Source organism: Physella acuta, unplaced genomic scaffold (genome assembly GCF_028476545.2).
Source record: "Physella acuta isolate Inbredline_101_S28 unplaced genomic scaffold, ASM2847654v3 ptg001399l, whole genome shotgun sequence".
Classification (NCBI taxonomy): Eukaryota; Metazoa; Mollusca; class Gastropoda; family Physidae; genus Physella; species Physella acuta.
Window position 1 is genome coordinate 44085 of NW_026732914.1, and position 26881 is coordinate 70965.

Sequence of the window (26881 nt, forward strand, 5' to 3'; positions counted from 1 at the left end):
AAATATCGTATTTTAAGAAAAATTCGACTTCGATTTTTAGGGGGGGGGGGGGTTGTAGGCTGAAGTGTGACGTCATTTTAGAGGGTGGGGTCTGGCTTTTTGTGATGATATGTGACCGAGGGGAGGTTGGAGGAAAAAAATCGTCAAAAAAAGCGTGACATCATTTATGTATGACCCCAATGGTAGTTGATTGGGAAAACAGGCTTTGGGTTTTTGTTGTGGCTGTTAATAATTGAAGCCCCCTGAATAGCTACAGTAAGTCAACCCTATATTTAATACAGTGACAATCTTATTAGGGGTCTGCATATAGTGGGCTTATTATTCAATAACAAGAGGTAGAGGTTAGCAAAATATTTGTTAACAGTTGGCTGACTTCACACTTTAAATCGAGCTAGGAAGTTTAAAAAAATTAAATACTTGGGTATGTTATAAAAGCTGGTAGGGGGGAGGAGAGTTCTACAATAGCACATTATGGGGTAGGCCTAGAGATGGGACTAACATTGTAAAGTAATTTTGTTGTATGCACAAACCTTTAAAGATTAATTTTTATTTGAAGCTTGTTACAAAGAAAATAAATCCATTTTAAAGGAATGTAAATTGAACATAATATGAATCAAATGTCTCAAAAATAAATGAAACAATAGTCCATTTTATTTTGAAATTCCGCGCGAAATTAAGTTTCAGGGTTTAAAAAATTTCAAATTTTAGTTTTAGGATTGGTAAAATTTTGGGATTCATTTTCAGGATTCACTTAAAAAATGAGTGGCACCCTTGCATGTAATTACAATATTTCTTAGGTAAACCACATGCTAACCTTTTTATAAATGTATAAATATCATTTTTTGAGTACATTTCGATAATTAATTATCAAAATAATATTTATGATACTCCACATCGAAAATCTGCCATTTCCAAGAAATCCTTAAAAAAATGACTGTGCGCCCTGACGGTACTTATAAGTACACTTGTAAACATGGATCTAATACAAAGACAATTTGATTAAATTTGTATAACTAGAAGTTAAACGCATTTGCCTGACTATTGAAGGTGCCAATAAAAAATATTTGGGGTTGAAAACTTGAAAAATAAGGTAAAACAAAGGGAAATCAGGAACGTGTGTCAGAACTGTACAGAACAATTGTGAACTACTTTTACAGCAAGACATTGAAAATGGCGCAACACCATATATTATCAAAAAACATCGATCTCTCCAACTACCGTCGATTCATGGGAGATAATACTTTTAATCACATCAATAATTTTAAAATTCGTATTAAATTAAAATAATACAGGCACTAAATTAAAATGGTACTTATAAGTACCGTCAGTAGATAAAGTAGATGCATTATCCTTTTGAAAAATATTAGTAATGGCAGAAAAAAATAAACATTATCCGAGTTTAGAAGAAGTTTGTAGCAGGCGCCAATTCGTTTAGGTTAGTCTTTTTATATTCTATCTTTGGATCTATCTTTGATATGGTACATAGATGGATTATAAGTTTGTTAGTATAAGGTCGTATAAGTGACATAAAATGGCAAATCATCGCACACAATTATTGAACACGTTGGAATACAACATGAGTATTTCGTTGACTGGTTGATTGTATAATAAACCAAGCTAGAGGAAACAAATTGACATCTAACAGACACAACAGCTCAAAGTCTTGGATTTCGCAGATGTGCGAAATTCAATGTGGAATTTAAATGCATTGTCATACACATTCAATCTGGATCTTTAGCTAAATGTGAAGTCTCTTTTACTGTATGGAACGGAGCTAGGTTACAGGTAGTGGAGAATGAAATAAGAGAAACAAAAAAGTGGTGGTTAGGGTACGATATCAGAAAGATATAAATAACATCACTAAGCAGGTGCTGGTGGAAAGTCCAAGGGAAAAGCGGACGAAGGGGGGGGGCCACATGAAGGGTATCGTTTGAAATAGAGATGTGGGACGCTGGATTATTAGGGTTCGATCAGGGCCGGCGCTACCTATAAGGCGAACTATAAGGCGAACTAGGCAGTCGCCTAGGGCGCTAGCCATAGGGGGCGCAAAATGTGTAGTCTCCAAAAGTAAAAAGTACCTAATAATTAATAACTTTGGTTATATTATACAAACTTTAGACAGGGTAAAATACAAAGGCATGGCGTTCTATTTCGTTGTCCAGGACAAACTATCAATTTTGCGCCCTATTTTCAAATTAGGCCTATATATAAGTACTCGCGTTGGTGAAAATGCGCCCCCAACCTCGCTCACTAGGAAAGGTGGGGCGCTTTTTTACCAGTCAGTTTGGCTTATTATTTTGGTGTCACACAATTGATGTAGAAAACATTTTAATATGTCCGTAATACCAATAACAGTCAACATTGTTTATTTCGACAGTATATAATTGAGCAATGCGCTTTTTTTTAAATTAGTATCTACCGCGTTTGGAGCCTTCTTTAGATCGGCGCAATTTTTGATTTAAATAGGGCCAAGTCTCATTTTCTCTCAATTTAAATTAGAAATCTCGTTAGCCAGGAGAGATTTAAATTTTCAAACTAAATTAATTGTTGGCAATTAATATTCTAATACACACACACACACACACACACACACACACAAACACACATTTTTATATATACATATATATATATATATATATATATATACATTTATATATATATGTTTATATATATTATGTATAGGCCTATATATATATATATATATATATATATATATATATATATATATATATATATGAATATGTATATTTATATATATATATTTATAATATATATATATATACAAGAGAAATGGCCCGTTGAGGAAGGATACAACGGGGCGCTAGGTTGATAGTGCTGTCTATTTTCTCGGTACTTTAATTTATACAAAATATAGTCATAGGCATATCCCTAAACCATGCACCTAATCTCATTCATGACAAAAGTCGCATTTAGAGTTTCTTTCAGGCAACTCTACTTGGGAGGAGGGGGCTTCGCCCCCCCCTCCCCCCCCCCCTACACACACACTCCAAAACATGTCTACCGTCCCATTCAACTAAATATAATTATATACATTTCCAGTGTCCGCCCCCTCCCAGAAAATTCTACCCTCGCCCCCGAAAATTTCAAGTACCCCCCACCCCTCTCCGGGGAGGAAAAAGTCTGAAAGAAACACTGGTCGCATTTGTAGATCATACAAACTAAAGGAAGAATCTGGGCGGGCTTCGCCCCTACCGGAAGAGATGCTTGGAAAAAAAAACTGCACGCTAAACACTTTTTAGATTAGAAAAAGTTCCCCCCTTCGGAGAGGAAAAAGTCTGAAAGAAACACTGGTGTCGCGCTTAGCCACTGCCCGAAGAATTGCATTAAAGAAATTGCAAGAAAACCACTTGTTAGATTAGACACATTAATTAGGCGGTAATTTTATTATAAAGTATCGATGACGACATTTCTTTTAGTTGGGGGGGGGGGGCGGCTTAGACGTTCATTCTCGAGGGTGGGGGCTTCGCCCCTACCCGAAGAATTGTATGAATGAAACTCTTCACGCAAACCCACTTTTAAGATTAGACAAAATTTCCTTTTTATTCAATGTTTCCCTCGAGAATCATTGACGTCATATTACTGTGTGCACTCCCTCCGGCTTGAGATTATTTTCTACTCTATGCTAAATGTCACGTCATATTTCGTTTCCGTCTGACTGTGCATGTTTTTAAATTGCTTGTGTTTTCTTTAGAGCGTTCTTGTCAGATAGATAGATAGATAGATACACAGACAGCGAAACTATTATATATATATATATATATATATATATATATATATATATATATATATATATATATATATATATATATATATATATATATAATTTGGGGGTTTATTTGCGGCGGGGGGGGGGGGGGGGGCGTTTTAATAAATTTTGCCTAGGGCGCTAAATAACCTTGCGCCGGCGCTGGGTTCGATCTTCCACAAAATTCAAGTTAATTGACGAAGTGTTGTCTACGCCTATGCTCCTTAGGAAGCCGAAAACAAATAAAGAGAAGAAAATCAAAAGAGTTTAGAGCAGTGGTTCTTAATCTGTGCTCAGTCGAACCCAAGAGGTTCGGTAAGTCAGTCTCAGTGCTTCGGTGGAGGTCAAGACACACAGCCGACTCCTATGATTCACGATCGGATTTAGTCAGTATAGAAGATAAAACAGAAGAAGTGTTCGGTGAATGCGCATATGAAACTGGTGTAGTTCGGTACCTTCAAAACGGTAAGGAACCACTGTTAGAGTGGAGTTTGTAGAAGATAGAAGCTTATTTGGTCTACTTTTATGTTGAAAAAATTTTAACTCTTTTAGTAGGTCAAAAAAATAATTTATTCGTTAAAATATATTAATTTGCCTAGCTCTAAAAATTTAGGCAAAGAGTATCGCCTTCCAATTACCCCGCTTTGACTATATGCTATTTTACTCCTCACATAGCGATACAAGAATAAAAGTGATCCAGGCAAGATGTAATGCAATCAAGTCAAAGTATTTGATCTCTCACGATGGACAAAGCTGGGAAAGCGGATTTTAGCGTCACAATTTTTTTTAATTGTTTACTTCACTAAGTGATAAAGGTTATATACTAACCTATCCAGTGTAAACCAATGCAATTTTAGTTGGCGCTAAAAGCGCCCTTATCTCCCCCCCCCCCCCCCCCGAAAAAAAACTTGAAAAAAGTTGGTGCAGTTTTTTTAACGTCACTAACTTTTTTCACAGCTAAACACAATCATAAAATACGCTTCAATTAAAATTGGTTAATTTTATGTGGTAAATTTGATCAACTCACCAATCTAGTGTAAACCTTCCGATTGTAGTCGCGAAAAAGCCCCCCCCCCCCCCCTCCCCCCCATCCATGTAAATCTGGAAAGCGGTTTTTGCCGTTCACTGTTTCTTAAGGGTAGGCCTATGTTATACAATTACACAATCGAGGTAGAAAGCAGGTAAATCAGTATCCAAATTTCCTTTATTTCTCTTCAAACGCACCCCTAGTCCCACATCAACCTGTTTGCTTTCACTCCCACTTTCAACTGTCCTCCGCATTCATTCCTACACACCACCTTTCTCTCGCTCACAACACAGCCACTGTCACCCGACCAGTCGCTTCCCTTGTACCCTCGTTCACTCCGTACAACAACATACACGTCAACACACCCGGTCTCACGTCTCACTACATGATACATACACAGTGTACGCAGTGATCCGTTCCACGTTTTCACCTTTCATACACATTACATCACCACATACCCTCCATCTGTACCTAGCTGATGCAATCAGCGGAATTAACAAAAAAAAAAGAAAATCAATAACTCAACACAATATGTATATATACATAACTACGATGTTAACAGCCACAATGGGACTGTTGAGTGATCCCTCTATTGCCTTTCCGTAAGTCTGTAGTACACCGAATAGACGCACCATATCAACTTGTACTCTGTAAAATACACCTAGTACAAAGACATGGGCATCATGTACATATTACATTCCAGAGAATAGCTACATAGTAACCCTGTATAGAACATTTGAAATATGTTTCAACATCACACACAATACCGACAAACCGATCGTTGACTCGGCACCACCAGTAGAATACTTTTGTTGGGTACAATCCACCTTTAGTCTCTACAAGAACATCATCATTTACATTTCTCGTATAAACCAATCTAATATATAAAGCTCAATTCTGTATGTAACATGTTTGTAATAAATTAGTTTGTCGTGGATACTTCGGTGGATTTAAGTGCTGGATTATTATCGTGCTCATAGTCTAAATTTATGAGTTTAAAACTTACTACTGAAAGTCTTTAAAAACAATTTTCATTTTATGTACTTAGAATAATAATTTTTAATTATGAACATTACATAAAATTTTTAAAAAGTGTATCAACGTTCATAAAATTCTAAAATTGTGTCTGAAATGTATTAACTGCACAGTTACTTCCCTTTAAAGAAATCATTAAATCAGGGGAAGACAGAATTTACTTTTTATTACTTTGTTTTGGTGTTAAGAAAAAAAAAATTACATAATTAGCGGGATTGATTAAGTGCAATATCGTTGGTATTTTTAATACTGCCTTTTATTTATTCTATACACTGAACATGCTGTTCAATAGTTATTTTTTTAAAATCAATAACATTTAATAAGCCAGGTCCTACAAAATCATATATGTTTATTTCTTTCCATTTACGGATAAGCTTGGAGTATTATCATTTTGTTCACTAAATTGAAACAGGCGCGTCCGCGGCGCCCCTGCACGGTTCGATTTGGCACCCTGGGCTATCATGTGAGCGCTATGCTGCATACTTTTGTTTTAAACAGTGCAATAGGACTATGGATAAGAAAGGTTACTATAGTCTTTAAGTGAATCAAATCCGGGCGTCCTTCTGGCATCCGACAGGGTGCTATTTGGCACCCCGGGCCTTCCCGTGTACGCCATGGTACCTACGTTCGCGTGAGTTCAAAAGGGACTATGAATAAGTTATGTATTATAGTCGTTTACTAAGTTGAATCAGGCGGTTACGTCATGGTGCGTCCTCTGCCGCCCAGACAGGGTGCTATTTGGGGCCCCGGGCCTCCCGTGTTCGGTTTGGCGCCTACGTTCGTTAAAGTGAGTGCAAAGGACTATGAATAAGTTGGGGTACTATAGTCGTTTATTAAGCTGAAACAGGCGATTCCGCCCCGGGCTAGACTGTGAGCACTTTGCGTTTATGTTCGGTGTTAGTGTTTTCTTTGTGTTCAGGTTGGGTTTGCGTTAGTGGTTGCGTTTTGATTTGGTTCGTTTTTTGTTCTTTCTTTTTTCGTTTTCGTTTTTTTCTTTGGGTTCGTGTTTGTATTTGTGTTTGTGGTTGGTTTTGCGTTTGAATTTGGTTTATTTTCGTTTGCTTTTTCGTTTGTGTTTCTTTCTTTGGGTTTGTGTTTGTGTTTGTGGTTGGTTTTGCCGTTTGGATTTGGTTTGTTTTCGTTTGCTTTTTCGTTTGTTTTTTTCTTTGTGTTCGTATTGGTGTTTGTGGTTGTGGTTGGGTTTGTTGTTAGGTTTTTGTTTTCGTTTGCTTTTTTGTTTGTTTTTCTTTGTGTTTGTATTGGTGTTTGTGGTTGTGGTATGGTTTGTTGTTAGGTTTTTGTTTTCGTTTGTATTTGTAATTGGGTTCGCGTTATGTTTGCGTTTTGTTGTTTTGGTTTGGTTGGTTGTGGTTTGGTGGGCAATGCCGGGTTTATGATGATGATTACTAAACACACAGGTAATGGTCTTTAACAGAAAGGTTTTTCACAGAAGCAGAGCAGGGCCTGGCGGGACCGCTAGTTAACAATAAACACAGTACATAATACATACGAAAGAAACTTAACAAAAGGATACCGGTACTTTTTTTTAAACTTTGAATACGACGTCGATTTTTCTCTCCTTCGGTACAACTTGTCGAAAAAACGCCATGCTACATAATGTATATTGTAGAACAAATGTATGGTCCTCTCTCCCGATATCATTCCCGATTATTATGTCGAATGATTCCCGTTCGAATACTAAGGTTCGGACTTGTCCCGTCACATACGGTGATTTAATGTTTATCAGTGCTATAGGTAGGCGTATGACCATGCCACCAAACACCTTTTCCATTCACCCGTGTATTGGTGCTGTTCGACGTAGCTAATTTTTACAGCAATAGTAGAGCAACCAGTGTCTCTAACCGCCTCTAACGTATGAGCTCCCACATTCTACCGTTAGTGTTGGTATTTTCGGTGCGATCTGTAGTAACGGTGCTTGTTCTACTCCCTCATTATCTGGGCTACTGTTGTGGTCGTTGTAATCATTGTTATGATTTCCGTCCTGCCTTGGTCTATGTTGTTGGCTGTAATAACTGTGTGCCGCATGAGTGTTTTTGTCTCTGGGGTATTCTTGACCCGCAGCCTGGTTATTGACCCCAACGTTTGAATTTCTATGCGGACAGTTCCTAATCATGTGACCCGGTTGTTGGCAGTTGAAACACCTCCCAACGTATCTTGTGCCGTTGGTTTGTGTTCCATATCTCCTTGGCCGTCGATTGTCATCTCTGTAGTTTCCTGCCTCTAGACCAACGTACTCCGCTGTACCACCTGCCGTCCTCGCATAGAAGATTGATTCATACTCTGATTCTTTGTTAGCTATTGGTCTATTCCGTGTGTGCAATGATGTACTTTTGGCAGTGGTCAGTAAGGTCTTTTAGAGTGGTGGGCTTTCTTTCCTGTATGTAACTTAGTAACTGCTTATCTACTGAATTTAATATTTTATCAATCAAGATTAATTCAATTATATTCTCCACGTTCATCTCCACTCTAGCCGTTTCTAGCCACTTCATAAACGTGGTTTATAGATCCAACACTTAGTTTTTGAAGTCCTCAGCTTTGGATGGTAGTCTGTTGTGGAATTTTTTTCTATACGAGTCTTCATTATGTAAGAAGAACTCAAGGAGGATTTCCTTTAATACTCTGTAGTCCTTCATTTTATCCTCACTCAGGCCCTGACATGCATCCAATGCCTTCCCTCCTATTAAGAATAGGAGTTGAGTTCCCCACTGCGTCTCGCTCAAGCTTGTCGTCCTCGCCACTGTCTCGAATCTCCTGATATACGCATCTATGTTTTCCTAATCTTCCTGAAATTTCGGTAACTTTGATAGGATGTTTTGATGGCTCATGTCAATGTGTGGTATGTCTTTCATACCTTCATGCTTCATTCGTGTCAGTTCGAATTCCTGCCTTTCTTTTTCAATATCCTGCTCCTGTTTCATCCTTTCGAGTTTGATTGCTGCTTCCGCCGTCATTTTTTCTACTTCTATTCTCACTCCAGTCTCCATCTTCATTTTTTTCTTGTTCTATCCTCAATTTTTCTAGTTCTATCTTCATTTTTTTCATTCTCTATCCTTGCTTCTGTCTCCATCTTCATTTTTTCTTGTTCTATCTTCATTTTTTCGTTCTCTATCCTTGCTTCTGTCTCCATCTTTTCTCTTTCCCTTCTGCACCATCTGTCCCTCCTTGCTTCATTCTCATTCAATCTTTTCTCCACCCACTCGTCCAACTTCTCTCCCTCGTATCCGTTGCTTCTGCCCAGGCTATACATATCTGCCAAACTTACTGGTTCCTACATGATTCTGTTAGATAATTTATTTAATTAACAAACTCAAAGTGACACTTACAGGAGGTCTGTTGGTTCGACAGGAGATAAACGTTTATTACCCAGTTGTGGGTCCCGCAGCTCCACCAAGTATGTGAGGGTGTCAGAATCTCAAAGAATGCACAACCAACACGATTGAGGCTAGGTATCACAGTATCCTTTATTTCTCTTCAAACGCGACCCTAGTCCCACATCAACCTGTTTGCTTTCACTCTAACTTTCAACTGTCCTCCGCATTCCTCCTTACACACCACCTTTCTCCCGCTCACAACACAGCCACTGTCACCCGACCAGTCGCTTCCCTTGTACCCTCGTTCACTCAGTACAACAACATACACGTCAACACACCCGGCCTCACGTCTCACTACATGATACATACACACACGCAGTGATCCGTTTCACGTTTTCACCTTTCATACACATTACATCACCACACCTAACCATTTTTGACGTCATCAGATGAAGATACTAGATGACATGGATGACGACACTTGATGATATAATTAGATGACGACACTTGATGATATAATTAGATGACGACACTTGATGATATAATTAGATGACGACACTTGATGATATAATTAGATGACGATACTTGATGATATAATTAGATGACGATACTTGATGATATAATTAGATATTTTAAACCTTTCGATAAATAACACATATTTTAAACCTTTCGATAAATAACACATATTTTAAACCCTTCGATAAACAATACATTTTTTAAACCCTTTGATAAACAATACATTTTTAGAAACACTCTTTTGCATTAAAAAAACATCACTACAAGTTTTGGTTGATACAAATTTTCGTTGATTTAACGTTTATTGTTCAAGGAAAAATGTGATATTTTCTGTCTCGTGTATCATAAGGCCAATTGTCCTCGTGAAACTGATGTCACTTTGACAGATGTCACATAATCGTATCTGTGGATGTCGGACATCAAATATTGACAAAAATATCTTGTAGACATGTTTCACGTCAATTACATGACAATTTTAAACCTAATCTTAACCCAGGTTGTGTAACTGTGTGTCTTATCTTAACCCAGGTTGTATGAATGTGGGTCTTATCTTAATCCAGTTGTGTGAATGTGTGTCTTATCTTAATCCAGTTGTGTGAATGTGGGTCATATCTTAATCCAGTTGTGTGAATGTGGGTCTTATCTTAATCCAGTTGTGTGAATGTGGGTCATATCTTAATCCAGTTGTGTGAATGTGGGTCATATCTAGAAACTAAATAAAAATTCTAGACACTAGTGTATCAAGCACATGATAACTTTTTAAAAGAATGATTATTTAATAGAGTTTTACCTTTCTGTAAGGGAATGTTAGAGATAAATAAAAACTAAACACAACAATATGAAACGCGATATTTTAATACTCGTCGGTAAAAAATATCGTCTAAAGTCTGGCATTAAAATACTGCAGAGATGGGCGGGCCAATGATCCTAAATAGTATATTGGGCGTGTAAGTAGAGGGGGGGGGGAGGGGAAGTAGGCCATGCATCTACACACTGTATAGTTGGTGAAGGGGGGGGGGTCAGTTCACGAATCTACACACTGTATATTTGGTAACTATCATAACTCACCACCACTGGTTCTTGTTGAAGTCTTAAGCAAGTCTGAAGGCTCAAAGGCTGCATGGAAATAACATAAAACGAGAAAGAGAGAAAGAGAGAAAGAGAGAAAGAGAGATCCCTTATTGAACAGTAATAATGTGGATGGCACTAGCAATCCGGCTCTAAAAATATTAGGCACGTCAGGTAATGTTGAGCTCTCATCCACAGACACAGTCACGCGCACACACGCAACACAAACATACACACAGACACACGCAACACAAACATACACACAGACACACGAAACACAAACATACACACAGACACACGCAACACAAACATACACACAGACACACGCAACACAAACATACACACAGACACACGCAACACAAACATACACACAGACACACGCAACACAAACATACACACAGACACACGAAACACAAACATACACACAGACACACGCAACACAAACATACACACAGACACACGCAACACAAACATACACACAGACACACGCAACACAAACATACACACAGACACACGCAACACAAACATACACACAGACACACGCAACACAAACATACACACAGACACACGCAACACAAACATACACACAGACACACGAAACACAAACATATACACAGACTCACGGGCCACAAACATACACACAGACACACGCTACACAAACATACACAAAATACTAACAAGGAAACACAAACATTACAAACACATAGATACACATAGACGCGTTTGGTGACTCACTGTTTGTGTCTCGGCGGTCGATGGACACTGTGTTCTCATCGTAAGTTTTCCCAGGATCTGCCAACATAGGACACGTGTCTATAGGTTGTGTGGGAGGTTCCTATATTGCCAGGTTACATGTGTGCTCTTTTTGTGTCTAGTTCATGTGTGCTCTTTTTGTGTCTAGTTCATGTGTGCTCTTTTTGTGTCTAGTTCATGTGTGCTCTTTTTGTGTCTAGTTCATGTGTGCTCTTTTTGTGTCTAGTTCATGTGTGCTCTTTTTGTGTCTAGTTCATGTGTGCTCTTTTTGTGTCTAGTTCATGTGTGCTCTTTTTGTGTCTAGTTCATGTGTGCTCTTTTTGTGTCTAGTTCATGTGTGCTCTTTTTGTGTCTAGTTCATGTGTGCTCTTTTTGTGTCTAGTTCATGTGTGCTCTTTTTGTGTCTAGTTCATGTGTGCTCTTTTTGTGTCTAGTTCATGTGTGCTCTTTTTGTGTCTAGTTCATGTGTGCTCTTTTTGTGTCTAGTTCATGTGTGCTCTTTTTGTGTCTAGTTCATGTGTGCTCTTTTTGTGTCTAGTTCATGTGTGCTCTTTTTGTGTCTAGTTCATGTGTGCTCTTTTTGTGTCTAGTTCATGTGTGCTCTTTTTGTGTCTAGTTCATGTGTGCTCTTTTTGTGTCTAGTTCATGTGTGCTCTTTTTGTGTCTAGTTCATGTGTGCTCTTTTTGTGTCTAGTTCATGTGTGCTCTTTTTGTGTCTAGTTCATGTGTGCTCTTTTTGTGTCTAGTTCATGTGTGCTCTTTTTGTGTCTAGTTCATGTGTGCTCTTTTTGTGTCTAGTTCATGTGTGCTCTTTTTGTGTCTAGTTCATGTGTGCTCTTTTTGTGTCTAGTTCATGTGTGCTCTTTTTGTGTCTAGTTCATGTGTGCTCTTTTTGTGTCTAGTTCATGTGTGCTCTTTTTGTGTCTAGTTCATGTGTGCTCTTTTTGTGTCTAGTTCATGTGTGCTCTTTTTGTGTCTAGTTCATGTGTGCTCTTTTTGTGTCTAGTTCATGTGTGCTCTTTTTGTGTCTAGTTCATGTGTGCTCTTTTTGTGTCTAGTTCATGTGTGCTCTTTTTGTGTCTAGTTCATGTGTGCTCTTTTTGTGTCTAGTTCATGTGTGCTCTTTTTGTGTCTAGTTCATGTGTGCTCTTTTTGTGTCTAGTTCATGTGTGCTCTTTTTGTGTCTAGTTCATGTGTGCTCTTTTTGTGTCTAGTTCATGTGTGCTCTTTTTGTGTCTAGTTCATGTGTGCTCTTTTTGTGTCTAGTTCATGTGTGCTCTTTTTGTGTCTAGTTCATGTGTGCTCTTTTTGTGTCTAGTTCATGTGTGCTCTTTTTGTGTCTAGTTCATGTGTGCTCTTTTTGTGTCTAGTTCATGTGTGTGCTGGTTTGGGGCATGATTAGAGCACTAAAAACTAAAACTTCATTCCTTCAATTCATGAGGAGTGTGTGGCACCGTTGTGCGGGGTGTGGCACCGTTGTGCGGGGTGTGGCACCGTTGTGCGGGGTGTGGCACCATTGTGCGGGGTGTGGCACCGTTGTGCGGGGTGTGGCACCGTTGTGCGGGGTGTGGCACCGTTGTGCGGGGTCTGGCACCGTTGTGCGGGGTGTGGCACCATTGTGCGGGGTGTGGCACCGTTGTGCGGGATGTGGCACCGTTGTGCGGGGTGTGGAACCGTTGTGCGGGGTGTGGCAACGTTGTGCGGGATGTGGCACCGTTGTGCGGGGTGTGGCATCGTTGTGCGGGGTGTGGCACCGTTATGCGGGGTGTGGCACCGTTGTGCGGGGTGTGGTATCACGACATTACAGTGATGTGGCATTATATCACTACTGTCATTTGCGGAGTATTTTATCATGAGTAGTATATCAGGTCACATTTGAGTAGTATTTGCCTGGTGGAGGGGGAGGGGGAGGAGACATGTTATATAGTAAAATACCCCACCACCAGGTGGTGGAGGGGGAGGGGGAGGAGACATGTTATATAGTAAAATTTGGAGGGGGAGGGGGAGGGTTAAAATATGGATCCGCCATCGGAGGCGGCCTGGTGGAGGGGGGGGGCGGTGACCTTGACCTAGTGACCTCCGCCCCGCCCCTTGATCTTTGTGATACGGGTACATCGTGTTACGTCCTGGGGGTGGGAGTAGATGTACCGCAGGGGCGGGTGGGGGAAATTTTTAAAGTTGTTTTTTTTTAATTAATTTTTTTTTTAAATTAGGTGTTTAATTTTAAAAGCTGTTCCCAATTTGGTACATTTAAAAAAGATTTACCCTGGCGGAGCACCGGTATGCAGCTAGATATATATATATATATATATATATATATATATATATATATATATATATATATATATATATATATATATATATATATATATATATATATTTGTATATGTTTGTATATTTGGTCTACGACACATTTACGAAGACACTTGCCCAAAGGCAGGTTGGTTTTTTTTTTTTTGTCTTGACTCCTCCTGACCTCTACATGTTAAATCACAATTTAAATATATTTTTTTATTGTTTAAATTTAATAAATGAAACTGAAATTAGAAGTTTTATAATATGTTTTAGGAAACCATCTTCAATAAATGAAATACATGTCAGAAAGAAGTATTACTGTTGTAAATCAGTTTCAGTCCTCAAAAGCCGATGACGAGAACGGAATAACTAAACTGAACAAGGCAAGGGAAGCTACATCTGTATAGATCTAATACATTGGGTGGCCGTACAAAAGAAGCGATAGACAAAAAGAAACATTTTATAGTAGGCCTACAAATTAAACTTTTCAACAAGAACATTTTGGGGTTTGCATCAGAAGACATGTTATGACTTCTTAAAATCTATAGTAATGGGCCTACTTCTCGTATACCATAATTTGTGTTTTTTACATTTTAATATATCTCCTTTTTATCAACTTTAGAAAATATTGTTTTATAGGCATTTCATAATAATAAATACATAAAAACGTTTATAATTACAAGCTTTTATAAATGCACTAAAAAGAAGAAAATAATACAATTTTTATTAAATATAAAATAATTTTTTTAAATATAATAAATCTACGGTTACTTTAAATATAAAAAATTACTTTTTTTAAATATATTAATGCACTACTATTTATATCACCATAAATAAAAGCGTGGGCCGCTTGTTTAAATACTTATTATTATAGCGTGGGCCGCTTGTTTAAATACTTATTATTATAGCGGCCACCATAAATAAAAGCGTGGGCCGCTTGTTTAAATACTTATTATTATAGCGTGGGCCGCTTGTTTAAATACTTATTATTAAAGCGGCCACCATAAATAAAAGCGTGGGCCGCTTGTTTAAATACTTATTATTATAGCGTGGGCCGCTTGTTTAAATACTTATTATTATAGCGTGGGCCGCTTGTTTAAATACTTATTATTATAGCGTGGGCCGCTTGTTTAAATACTTATTATTATAGCGTGGGCCGCTTGTTTAAATACTTATTATTATAGCGTGGGCCGCTTGTTTAAATACTTATTATTATAGCGTGGGCCGCTTGTTTAAATACTTATTATTATAGCGTGGGCCGCTTGTTTAAATACTTATTATTATAGCGTGGGCCGCTTGTTTAAATACTTATTATTATAGCGTGTGCCGCTTGTTTAAATACTTATTATTATAGCGTGTGCCGCTTGTTTAAATACTTATTATTATAGCGTGGGCCGCTTGTTTAAATACTTAGTATTATAGCGTGGGCCGCTTGTTTAAATACTTATTATTATAGCGTGGGCCGCTTGTTTCAATACTTATTATTATAGCGTGGGCCGCTTGTTTAAATACTTATTATTATAGCGTGGGCCGCTTGTTTAAATACTTATTATTATAGCGAGGGCCGCTTGTTTAAATACTTATTATTATAGCGTGGGCCGCTTGTTTAAATACTTATTATTATAGCGTGGGCCGCTTGTTTAAATACTTATTATTATAGCGTGGGCCGCTTGTTTAAATACTTATTATTATAGCGTGGGCCGCTTGTTTAAATACTTATTATTATAGCGTGGGCCGCTTGTTTAAATACTTATTATTATAGCGTGGGCCGCTTGTTTAAATACTTATTATTATAGCGTGGGCCGCTTGTTTAAATACTTATTATTATAGCGTGGGCCGCTTGTTTAAATACTTATTATTATAGCGGCCACCATAAATAAAAGCGTGGGACGCTTGTTTAAATACTTATTATTATAGCGTGGGCCGCTTGTTTAAATACTTATTATTAAAGCGGCCACCATAAATAAAAGCGTGGGCCGCTTGTTTAAATACTTATTATTATAGCGTGGGCCGCTTGTTTAAATACTTATTATTATAGCGTGGGCCGCTTGTTTAAATACTTATTATTATAGCGTGGGCCGCTTGTTTAAATACTTATTATTATAGCGTGGGCCGCTTGTTTAAATACTTATTATTATAGCGTGGGCCGCTTGTTTAAATACTTATTATTATAGCGTGGGCCGCTTGTTTAAATACTTATTATTATAGCGTGGGCCGCTTGTTTAAATACTTAGTATTATAGCGTGGGCCGCTTGTTTAAATACTTATTATAGCGTGGGCCGCTTGTTTAAATACTTATTATTATAGCGTGGGCCGCTTGTTTAAATACTTATTATTATAGCGTGGGCCGCTTGTTTAAATACTTATTATTATAGCGTGGGCCGCTTGTTTAAATACTTATTATTATAGCGTGTGCCGCTTGTTTAAATACTTATTATTATAGCGTGGGCCGCTTGTTTAAATACTTATTATTATAGCGTGGGCCGCTTGTTTAAATACTTATTATTATAGCGTGGGCCGCTTGTTTAAATACTTATTATTATAGCGTGGGCCGCTTGTTTAAATACTTATTATTATAGCGTGGGCCGCTTGTTTAAATACTTATTATTATAGCGTGGGCCGCTTGTTTAAATACTTATTATTATAGCGTGGGCCGCTTGTTTAAATACTTATTATTATAGCGTGGGCCGCTTGTTTAAATACTTATTATTATAGCGTGGGCCGCTTGTTTAAATACTTATTATTATAGCGTGGGCCGCTTGTTTAAATACTTATTATTATAGCGTGGGCCGCTTGTTTAAATACTTATTATTGTAGCGTGGGCCGCTTGTTTAAATACTTATTATTATAGCGTGGGCCGCTTGTTTAAATACTTATTATTATAGCATGGGACGCTTGTTTAAATACTTATTATTATAGCGTGGGCCGCTTGTTTAAATACTTATTATTATAGCGGCCACCATAAATAAAAGCGTGGGCCGCTTGTTTAAATACTTATTATTATAGCGTGGGCCGCTTGTTTAAATACTTATTATTATAGCGTGGGCCGCTTGTTTAAATACTTATTATTATAGCGGCCACCATAAATAAAAGCGTGGGCCGCTTGTTTAAATACTTATTATTATAGCGTGTGCCGCTTGTTTAAATACTTATTATTAAAGCGGCCACCATAAATAAAAGCGTGGGCCGCTTGTTTAAATACTTATTATTATAGCGTGGGCCGCTTGTTTAAATACTTATTATTATAGCGTGGGCCGCTTGTTTAAATACTTATTATTATAGCGTGGTCCGCTTGTTTAAATACTTATTATTATAGCGTGGGCCGCTTGTTTAAATACTTATTATTATAGCGTGGGCCGCTTGTTTAAATACTTATTATTATAGCGTGGGCCGCTTGTTTAAATACTTATTATTATAGCGTGGGCCGCTTGTTTAAATACTTATTATTATAGCGTGGGCCGCTTGTTTAAATACTTATTATTATAGCGTGGGCCGCTTGTTCAAATACTTATTATTATAGCGTGGGCCGCTTGTTTAAATACTTATTATTATAGCGTGGGCCGCTTGTTTAAATACTTATTATTATAGCGTGGGCCGCTTGTTTAAATACTTATTATTATAGCGTGGGCCGCTTGTTTAAATACTTATTATTATAGCGTGGGCCGCTTGTTTAAATACTTATTATTATAGCGTGGGCCGCTTGTTTAAATACTTATTATTATAGCGTGGGCCGCTTATGTAAATACTTATTATTATAGCGTGGGCCGCTTGTTTAAATACTTATTATTGTAGCGTGGGCCGCTTGTTTAAATACTTATTATTATAGCGTGGGCCGCTTGTTTAAATACTTATTATTATAGCGTGGGCCGCTTGTTTAAATACTTATTATTATAGCGTGGGCCGCTTGTTTAAATACTTATTATTATAGCGTGGGCCGCTTGTTTAAATACTTATTATTATAGCGTGGGCCGCTTGTTTAAATACTTATTATTATAGCGTGGGCCGCTTGTTTAAATACTTAGTATTATAGCGTGGGCCGCTTGTTTAAATACTTAGTATTATAGCGTGGGCCGCTTGTTTAAATACTTATTATTATAGCGTGGGCCGCTTGTTTAAATACTTATTATTATAGCGTGGGCCGCTTGTTTAAATACTTATTATTATAGCGTGGGCCGCTTGTTTAAATACTTATTATTATAGCGTGGGCCGCTTGTTTGAAAACTTATTATTATAGCGTGGGCCGCTTGTTTACATACTTATTATTATAGCGTGGGCCGCCTGTTTAAATACTTATTATTATAGCGTGGGCCGCTTGTTTAAATACTTATTATTATAGCGTGGGCCGCTTGTTTAAATACTTATTATTATAGCGAGGGCCGCTTGTTTAAATACTTATTATTATAGCGTGGGCCGCTTGTTTAAATACTTATTATTATAGCGTGGGCCGCTTGTTTAAATACTTATTATTATAGCGTGGGCCGCTTGTTTAAATACTTATTATTATAGCGTGGGCCGCTTGTTTAAATACTTATTATTATAGCGTGGGCCGCTTGTTTAAATACTTATTATTATAGCGTGGGCCGCTTGTTTAAATACTTATTATTATAGCGTGGGCCGCTTGTTTAAATACTTATTATTATAGCGTGGGCCGCTTGTTTAAATACTTATTATTATAGCGGCCACCATAAATAAAAGCGTGGGACGCTTGTTTAAATACTTATTATTATAGCGTGGGCCGCTTGTTTAAATACTTATTATTAAAGCGGCCACCATAAATAAAAGCGTGGGCCGCTTGTTTAAATACTTATTATTATAGCGTGGGCCGCTTGTTTAAATACTTATTATTATAGCGTGGGCCGCTTGTTTAAATACTTATTATTATAGCGTGGGCCGCTTGTTTAAATACTTATTATTATAGCGTGGGCCGCTTGTTTAAATACTTATTATTATAGCGTGGGCCGCTTGTTTAAATACTTATTATTATAGCGTGGGCCGCTTGTTTAAATACTTATTATTATAGCGTGGGCCGCTTGTTTAAATACTTAGTATTATAGCGTGGGCCGCTTGTTTAAATACTTATTATAGCGTGGGCCGCTTGTTTAAATACTTATTATTATAGCGTGGGCCGCTTGTTTAAATACTTATTATTATAGCGTGGGCCGCTTGTTTAAATACTTATTATTATAGCGTGGGCCGCTTGTTTAAATACTTATTATTATAGCGTGTGCCGCTTGTTTAAATACTTATTATTATAGCGTGGGCCGCTTGTTTAAATACTTATTATTATAGCGTGGGCCGCTTGTTTAAATACTTATTATTATAGCGGCCACCATAAATAAAAGCGTGGGCCGCTTGTTTAAATACTTATTATTATAGCGTGTGCCGCTTGTTTAAATACTTATTATTAAAGCGGCCACCATAAATAAAAGCGTGGGCCGCTTGTTTAAATACTTATTATTATAGCGTGGGCCGCTTGTTTAAATACTTATTATTATAGCGTGGGCCGCTTGTTTAAATACTTATTATTATAGCGTGGGCCGCTTGTTTAAATACTTATTATTATAGCGTGGGCCGCTTGTTTAAATACTTATTATTATAGCGTGGGCCGCTTGTTTAAATACTTATTATTATAGCGTGGGCCGCTTGTTTAAATACTTATTATTATAGCGTGGGCCGCTTGTTTAAATACTTAGTATTATAGCGTGGGCCGCTTGTTTAAATACTTATTATAGCGTGGGCCGCTTGTTTAAATACTTATTATTATAGCGTGGGCCGCTTGTTTAAATACTTATTATTATAGCGTGGGCCGCTTGTTTAAATACTTATTATTATAGCGTGGGCCGCTTGTTTAAATACTTATTATTATAGCGTGTGCCGCTTGTTTAAATACTTATTATTATAGCGTGGGCCGCTTGTTTAAATACTTATTATTATAGCGTGGGCCGCTTGTTTAAATACTTATTATTATAGCGGCCACCATAAATAAAAGCGTGGGCCGCTTGTTTAAATACTTATTATTATAGCGTGTGCCGCTTGTTTAAATACTTATTATTAAAGCGGCCACCATAAATAAAAGCGTGGGCCGCTTGTTTAAATACTTATTATTATAGCGTGGGCCGCTTGTTTAAATACTTATTATTATAGCGTGGGCCGCTTGTTTAAATACTTATTATTATAGCGTGGGCCGCTTGTTTAAATACTTATTATTATAGCGTGGGCCGCTTGTTTAAATACTTATTATTATAGCGTGGGCCGCTTGTTTAAATACTTATTATTATAGCGTGGGCCGCTTGTTTAAATACTTATTATTATAGCGTGGGCCGCTTGTTTAAATACTTATTATTATAGCGTGGGCCGCTTGTTTAAATACTTATTATTATAGCGTGGGCCGCTTGTTTAAATACTTATTATTATAGCGTGGGCCGCTTGTTTAAATACTTATTATTATAGCGTGGGCCGCTTGTTTAAATACTTATTATTATAGCGTGGGCCGCTTGTTTAAATACTTATTATTATAGCGTGGGCCGCTTGTTTAAATGCTTATTATTATAGCGTGGGCCGCTTGTTTAAATACTTATTATTATAGCGTGGGCCGCTTGTTTAAATACTTATTATTATAGCGTGGGCCGCTTGTTTAAATACTTATTATTATAGCGTGGGCCGCTTGTTTAAATACTTATTATTATAGCGTGGGCCGCTTGTTTAAATACTTATTATTATAGCGTGGGCCGCTTGTTTAAATACTTATTATTATAGCGTGGGCCGCTTGTTTAAATACTTATTATTATAGCGTGGGCCGCTTGTTTAAATACTTATTATTATAGCGTGGGCCGCTTGTTTAAATACTTATTATTATAGCGTGGGCCGCTTGTTTAAATACTTATTATTATAGCGTGGGCCGCTTGTTTAAATACTTATTATTATAGCGTGGGCCGCTTGTTTAAATACTTATTATTATAGCGTGGGCCGCTTGTTTAAATACTTATTATTATAGCGTGGGCCGCTTATGTAAATACTTATTATTATAGCGTGGGCCGCTTGTTTAAATACTTATTATTATAGCGTGGTCCGCTTGTTTAAATACTTATTATTATAGCGTGGGCCGCTTGTTTAAATACTTATTATTATAGCGTGGGCCGCTTGTTTAAATACTTATTATTATAGCGTGGGCCGCTTGTTTAAATACTTATTATTATAGCGTGGGCCGCTTGTTTAAATACTTATTATTATAGCGTGGGCCGCTTGTTTAAATACTTATTATTATAGCGTGGGCCGCTTGTTTAAATACTTATTATTATAGCGTGGGCCGCTTGTTTAAATACTTATTATTATAGCGTGGGCCGCTTGTTTAAATACTTATTATTATAGCGTGGGCCGCTTGTTTAAATACTTATTATTATAGCGTGGGCCGCTTGTTTAAATACTTATTATTATAGCGTGTGCCGCTTGTTTAAATACTTATTATTATAGCGTGGGCCGCTTGTTTAAATACTTATTATTATAGCGTGGGCCGCTTGTTTAAATACTTATTATTATAGCGTGGGCCGCTTGTTTAAATACTTATTATTATAGCGTGGGCCGCTTGTTTAAATACTTATTATTATAGCGTGGGCCGCTTGTTTAAATACTTATTATTATAGCGTGGGCCGCTTGTTTAAATACTTATTATTATAGCGTGGGCCGCTTGTTTAAACATTTATTATTATAGCGGCCACCATAAATAAAAGCGTGGGCCGCTTGTTTAAATACTTATTATTATAGCGTGGGCCGCTTGTTTAAATACTTATTATTAAAGCGGCCACCATAAATAAAAGCGTGGGCCGCTTGTTTAAATACTTATTATTATAGCGTGGGCCGCTTGTTTAAATACTTATTATTATAGCGTGGGCCGCTTGTTTAAATACTTATTATTATAGCGTGGGCCGCTTGTTTAAATACTTATTATTATAGCGTGGGCCGCTTGTTTAAATACTTATTATTATAGCGTGGGCCGCTTGTTTAAATACTTATTATTATAGCGTGGGCCGCTTGTTTAAATACTTATTATTATAGCGTGGGCCGCTTGTTTAAATACTTATTATTATAGCGGCCAACGCTTTTATTTACAGTGATATAACTAGTAGTGCATAAATATTTTCGATTTGCACCCCCCCCCCCAAACTTTCGATTTGCACACCCCCCTTAAACTTTCGATTTGCACCCCCCCCCCCCAAACTTTCGATTTGCATACCCCCATTAAACTTTCGATTTGCACACCCCCCCTTAAACTTTCGATTTGCACACCCCCCTTAAACTTTCGATTCGCATACCCCCCTTAAACTTTCGATTTGCACACCCCCCTTAAACTTTCGATTTGCACACCCCCCTTAAACTTTCGATTTGCACACCCCCCTTAAACTTTCGATTTGCACACCCCCCTTAAACTTTCGATTTGCACACCCCCCTTAAACTTTCGATTTGCACACCCCCCTTAAACTTTCGATTCGCACACCCCCCTTAAACTTTCGATTTGCACACCCCCCTTAAACTTTCGATTTGCACACCCCCCTTAAACTTTCGATTTGCACACCCCCCTTAAACTTTCGATTTGCACACCCCCCCCCCCCCAAACTTTCGATTTGCACACCCCCCCCCCCCCCAAACTTTCGATTTGCACCCCCCCCCCAAACTTTCGATTTGCACCCCCCTCAAACTTTCGATTTGCTATTTTTCGCCTTGGTGTCACCCCCTTAAATGGTGTCACCATGTGCGATCCGCACCCTCCGCCCCCCCCCTCGCTACGCCAATGATCTATATCTATCTATCTGTCTGTCTATCTATATATTACTATATATGTGTGTTTGTAAAAATAATAAGATAATGACTCACATTACTGTTGGAAGAATTTCTCAATTAAAGATTCAAATATTAGCAAGTATGTTTTTGCAACGTACTCTTTCAATAAATGTCTTAAGGCTGACGTACAGCATGATGGCGTCACACTTTTACCGCCCTTTTCAAAATATCAAGTTAGTGTTAGTGTTAGCCATACAACCGTACCTTGCGTATAGGAAAACTTGTCTTGCCTTGAAGATTCTTTCCCCAATCCAAACAGGTTTTCCCATGCGTGAATTACGTCTTTTTTAAAGACACAGTAAAACAAAAAAACTAATAGACCCTGCAAAATATTCAAAGAAAGATGTCACAACGTTGTGAAATGTAAGCTATACCAGGTGACAGATGGTGAGATATATGAATATGACAGGTGGTGAGATATATAAAAGTGACAGGTGGTGAGATATTATAATGTTACAGATGGTGACAATATGAATATGACAGATGGTGAGATATTATAATGTGACAGATGGTGAATGCCCTGACATGAGACTCCGACAGATCTGTAGCCTGTGTGTCGGTCTGTGTGTTGGTCTGTGTTTCGGTCTGTGTGTCGGTCTGTGTGTCGGTCTGTGTGTCGGTCTGTGTGTGTCAGTGTGTCTATATGGGAGTCTTTGTGTTAGTGCGAGCAAGTGTGTGTGTCAGCATATCTATGTGTGTGTCGGTGTGTCTGCATGTGTCATTGTGTCTATGTGTGTCAGTGCAGGGTTTTACTATGTGAATAAGAAAACTTTTTAGTTAGGTGGACGAAATTTCAAAAATAAATATAATATCCTAAATGTATTTTTGAACTTTTGCAATATTACATTTGACGAAAGCGGTACTTCACTCTATTTTTATTTCCCAAAAGACTGTAAAAATCGATAATTTTATATCGTAATAAACTACCCGTTATTCTGTAGGCTTTGGGGTCATCCATAATGACGTCACATTTTATTTGACGCCTTTTATCTTTCCCCTCTAAGTCCCCAATGGGACTTATCGTCAAAAAAAGCCAGACCACACATTTAAAAAGATGCCACACCTCAGACATGTTTTTGTCTTTTAAAAACACCCGGCTGAGCAATGGTCTGACCACACTATCCCTTCACAAGCTGAGGTAACAGAAACAGGTGAACTCTACTTCATTTGCCCCGTTCCCCGTCAAGTCCAGGCAGGCAACTTTAACATTCACATCTAAAAAGAAAACAAACCACTGCTATTAACCTTTTCTTCTTTAAAAACATCGATTTCTTTCTATAATATTTTAGAGCTCGAACCCCTTAGGAATTAGAAGAAAAAAATCATTAAATCTAATTTCGAAATAATAGCACTGAGTTCTACACATTGGCGTTAATTGGGATTTTCCACTGCGAACCATCGGTGTGGGAACATTATTACTTTCTCGTATATACGAAGTATAGAGAAAGTATTATAATCGTGCAAAAAAAAAAATCGAGATTTTTACAAATCTCGACGTTTTACACCTCACTGATACGGAAAAACATATTTTTGCAATCTTGTCCGTATGTCTGTGTGTCTGCCTGTGTGTGTGTGTGTGTAAACACGATAACTTAAGTACCGTTACAGCTAGGTTGATGAAATTTCATATATAGATATTTTATCAAAATCGTAGATCCTGATCAACTTTTGGGCGATTTCCAACAAACGGAAGTGGTACTTTTTCTACTTTGAATTTTTCAAAAGCCTATAACTTGAGTACTATTTCAGACAGATAAATGAAATTTCACATGTATGTAAAAGATCTATATATCTACCTTATATCAAATTTTGAGTAATTTTCGTTGACCGGAAATACTAATTTACGCTATTTCCGATTTCTCACAAAACGAATGCAAATTTATAAAGTATTAATAATATTGCGCACTATTATGCACATTTTGTTTTGGCGTTCGCTTGGTGCGCAATTCTTTTTTCTACTAGATTTTATTCGATTTTTAAAAGTTTAAGTAAACAAAAATCATGTCTATATTCCGAGTTGCCATCAGTGTTTCTTCCAGACTTTTTTCTCCGGGGGGGGGGGGGCACTTGAAATTTTCGGGGGGGGGGGGGCGATAGACTTTCCTCGGGGGGGGGGGGGGCGGACACTGTTAAAAGTATATATTTTCTATATAAATTATATAAATTTCATTTCGTTCGGGGGGGGGGGGGCGGTAAAAATGTTTCGGGGGAGGGGGGGGGGGGCTTCGCCCCCCCCCCCCCCGAAGAGATGCCTGGAAGAAACTCTGGTTGCCATCCCACGTAGAGTTATATTAGAATATTCGAGAAAGTTTAGGGGAGATCACTCCCGGTTTATTTATTTTTTATTTCACTGCATGGGTTTCAGACAGGCAGGTTTTTTTTAAAGTGTCTAATATGCTGTCGACTCATGTTAAATATATATTTAAGTCATTTCATTTAGCGTTTGTAAGAAGGTAAATTAAATCAAAATATCAATTTGAATTGAATAATACCCTAACTTAACCAATTCCATTTCTAAAAATCAAATATTCGAGGACTATAATAGTTAAGTAAAGAAACTCATTTATTTATTGTTGTTATCATTGTTTTCCTTTTTGACTGATGTATTTTGCTTTGGCCTACTTTCCTCCGACAGCTTAAATCTAGTTTATCGGTAGATCTACACATAAAAGTAAGTAGACTATCAAACAGCAAAAAAAAAAAGGGTTGAAAATAGTTTTGGTTGTCATGGAAACCCGAAACAACCTCCGTTATTTTAAATTATTTTGTACTTTTAAAAAAGATAAGGCTTTTTATTTATGCACTTATAACAATTTATTTTAAACGGATTATATTTCAGTATATATTGAAACTTTTACCAACTTTTTGAAATAGCTATTGGTCAGAATTTTACAAGGTCTGAAAAAGCGTACCCTTTTTAGTATTCAAAATTTTCAAAATATGCATATTATTTTTTTCTATGAAAACCATCACGATTCCCTAGAGACAATAGTTTTATTTTTGCATGAACACAATTACTGACAAAATGTTGGGCATTGTGTAACAAAAAAGTAGTAACCTTTTTTTTACTTTCTCGTATATTCGGAGTATAGAGAAAGTCTTGTGATCGTGCAAAAAAAAAACTCTCGACGTTTTACACCTCACTGATACGGAAAAACGTAATTTTGCAATCTTGTCCGTATGTCTGTTTGTCTGTCTGTCTGTCTGTGTGTCCGTGTGTAAACACGATAACTTGAGTACCGTTACAGCTAGGTAGATGAAATTTTATATATAAGTATTTTATCAAAATCGTAGATCCGTATCAACTTTTGAGCGATTCCCGATAACCGGAAGTGGTACTTTTCCTACTTTGAATTTTTCAAAAGCCTATAACTTGAGTACTATTTCAGATAGATAAATGAAATTTCACAAGTAAGTAAAACATCTAATTCTCTACCTTCTGTCAAATTTTGAGTAATTTCCGTTGAGCGGAAGTACTAATTTACGCTATTTCCGATTTCTCAAAAAAAAGCATGTAAATTTATAAAGAACTATTAATATTGCGCACTATTATGAACATTTTATTTGGCGTTCGCTTGGTGCTCAATTCTTTTTTCTATGAGATTCTATTCTATTTTAAAAAGTTTAAGTATTTAAAATTGATTAAAAATCATAACTATGTCCCGAGTTCCCATCCCCTGTTGTTTTATATAAGAATATTCGAGAAAGTTTAGGGGAGATCACTCCCGGCTTTTTATGTTGAAAAACTGTGAACTAAGAAAAACAGCAAAAAGTAATGAAAAGTAGGTCACGAAAATATTATTTCTGTGTAACTTGTAAAGTCGATTGTAAGCTTTGAGTGTTTCCGAGATTATGGAAATTAAGAAATGAGAAATCCAGATTTCCAGTGATGCCAAATACAATACGATGACGGATATAAAACTTTTCTTAGAGAGCTTGTAAGGTTATGAAAAAGTTATTATTTTTTAATTAATAGGGTCATAAAAATGAAGTTTTAAACACATTAAAAAACAATTTCTCCTTAAAGTTATTATTTTCTTAATACTAAAATGGACAAAGTTTGCAAAAAATGCAAGTAACCCATCATGACGATTTTTTTAAATGAGCATATCCCCTTAAATGTGTATGCTACAATCGAATATATAAATCAATTAAATAGCGTATTTAAATAAATGTGTGGAAAAAGAGCATTATTTCTATATAAATACGTATTTTACAGTAATCTAAACATAATGCAGATGCCTTGATCAAGCG

General features: G+C 37.2%; 1 protein-coding gene across 1 annotated transcript in view; it reads right to left on the minus strand.

The window, feature by feature from the left end:
• Nucleotides 1–9972: 9972 nt before the first annotated feature.
• LOC131927411 (adhesion G-protein coupled receptor G2) overlaps nucleotides 9973–26881 on the minus strand; it is a gene marked incomplete at its 5' end in the record, with an annotated part of 80795 nt that continues 63886 nt past the window's right edge. Inside the window, 4 exon segments of the mRNA XM_059283109.1 lie at nucleotides 9973–10079; nucleotides 10745–10792; nucleotides 11480–11536; nucleotides 22832–22949. Of these exon segments, the coding sequence (XP_059139092.1) occupies nucleotides 10066–10079; nucleotides 10745–10792; nucleotides 11480–11536; nucleotides 22832–22949 (237 nt within the window).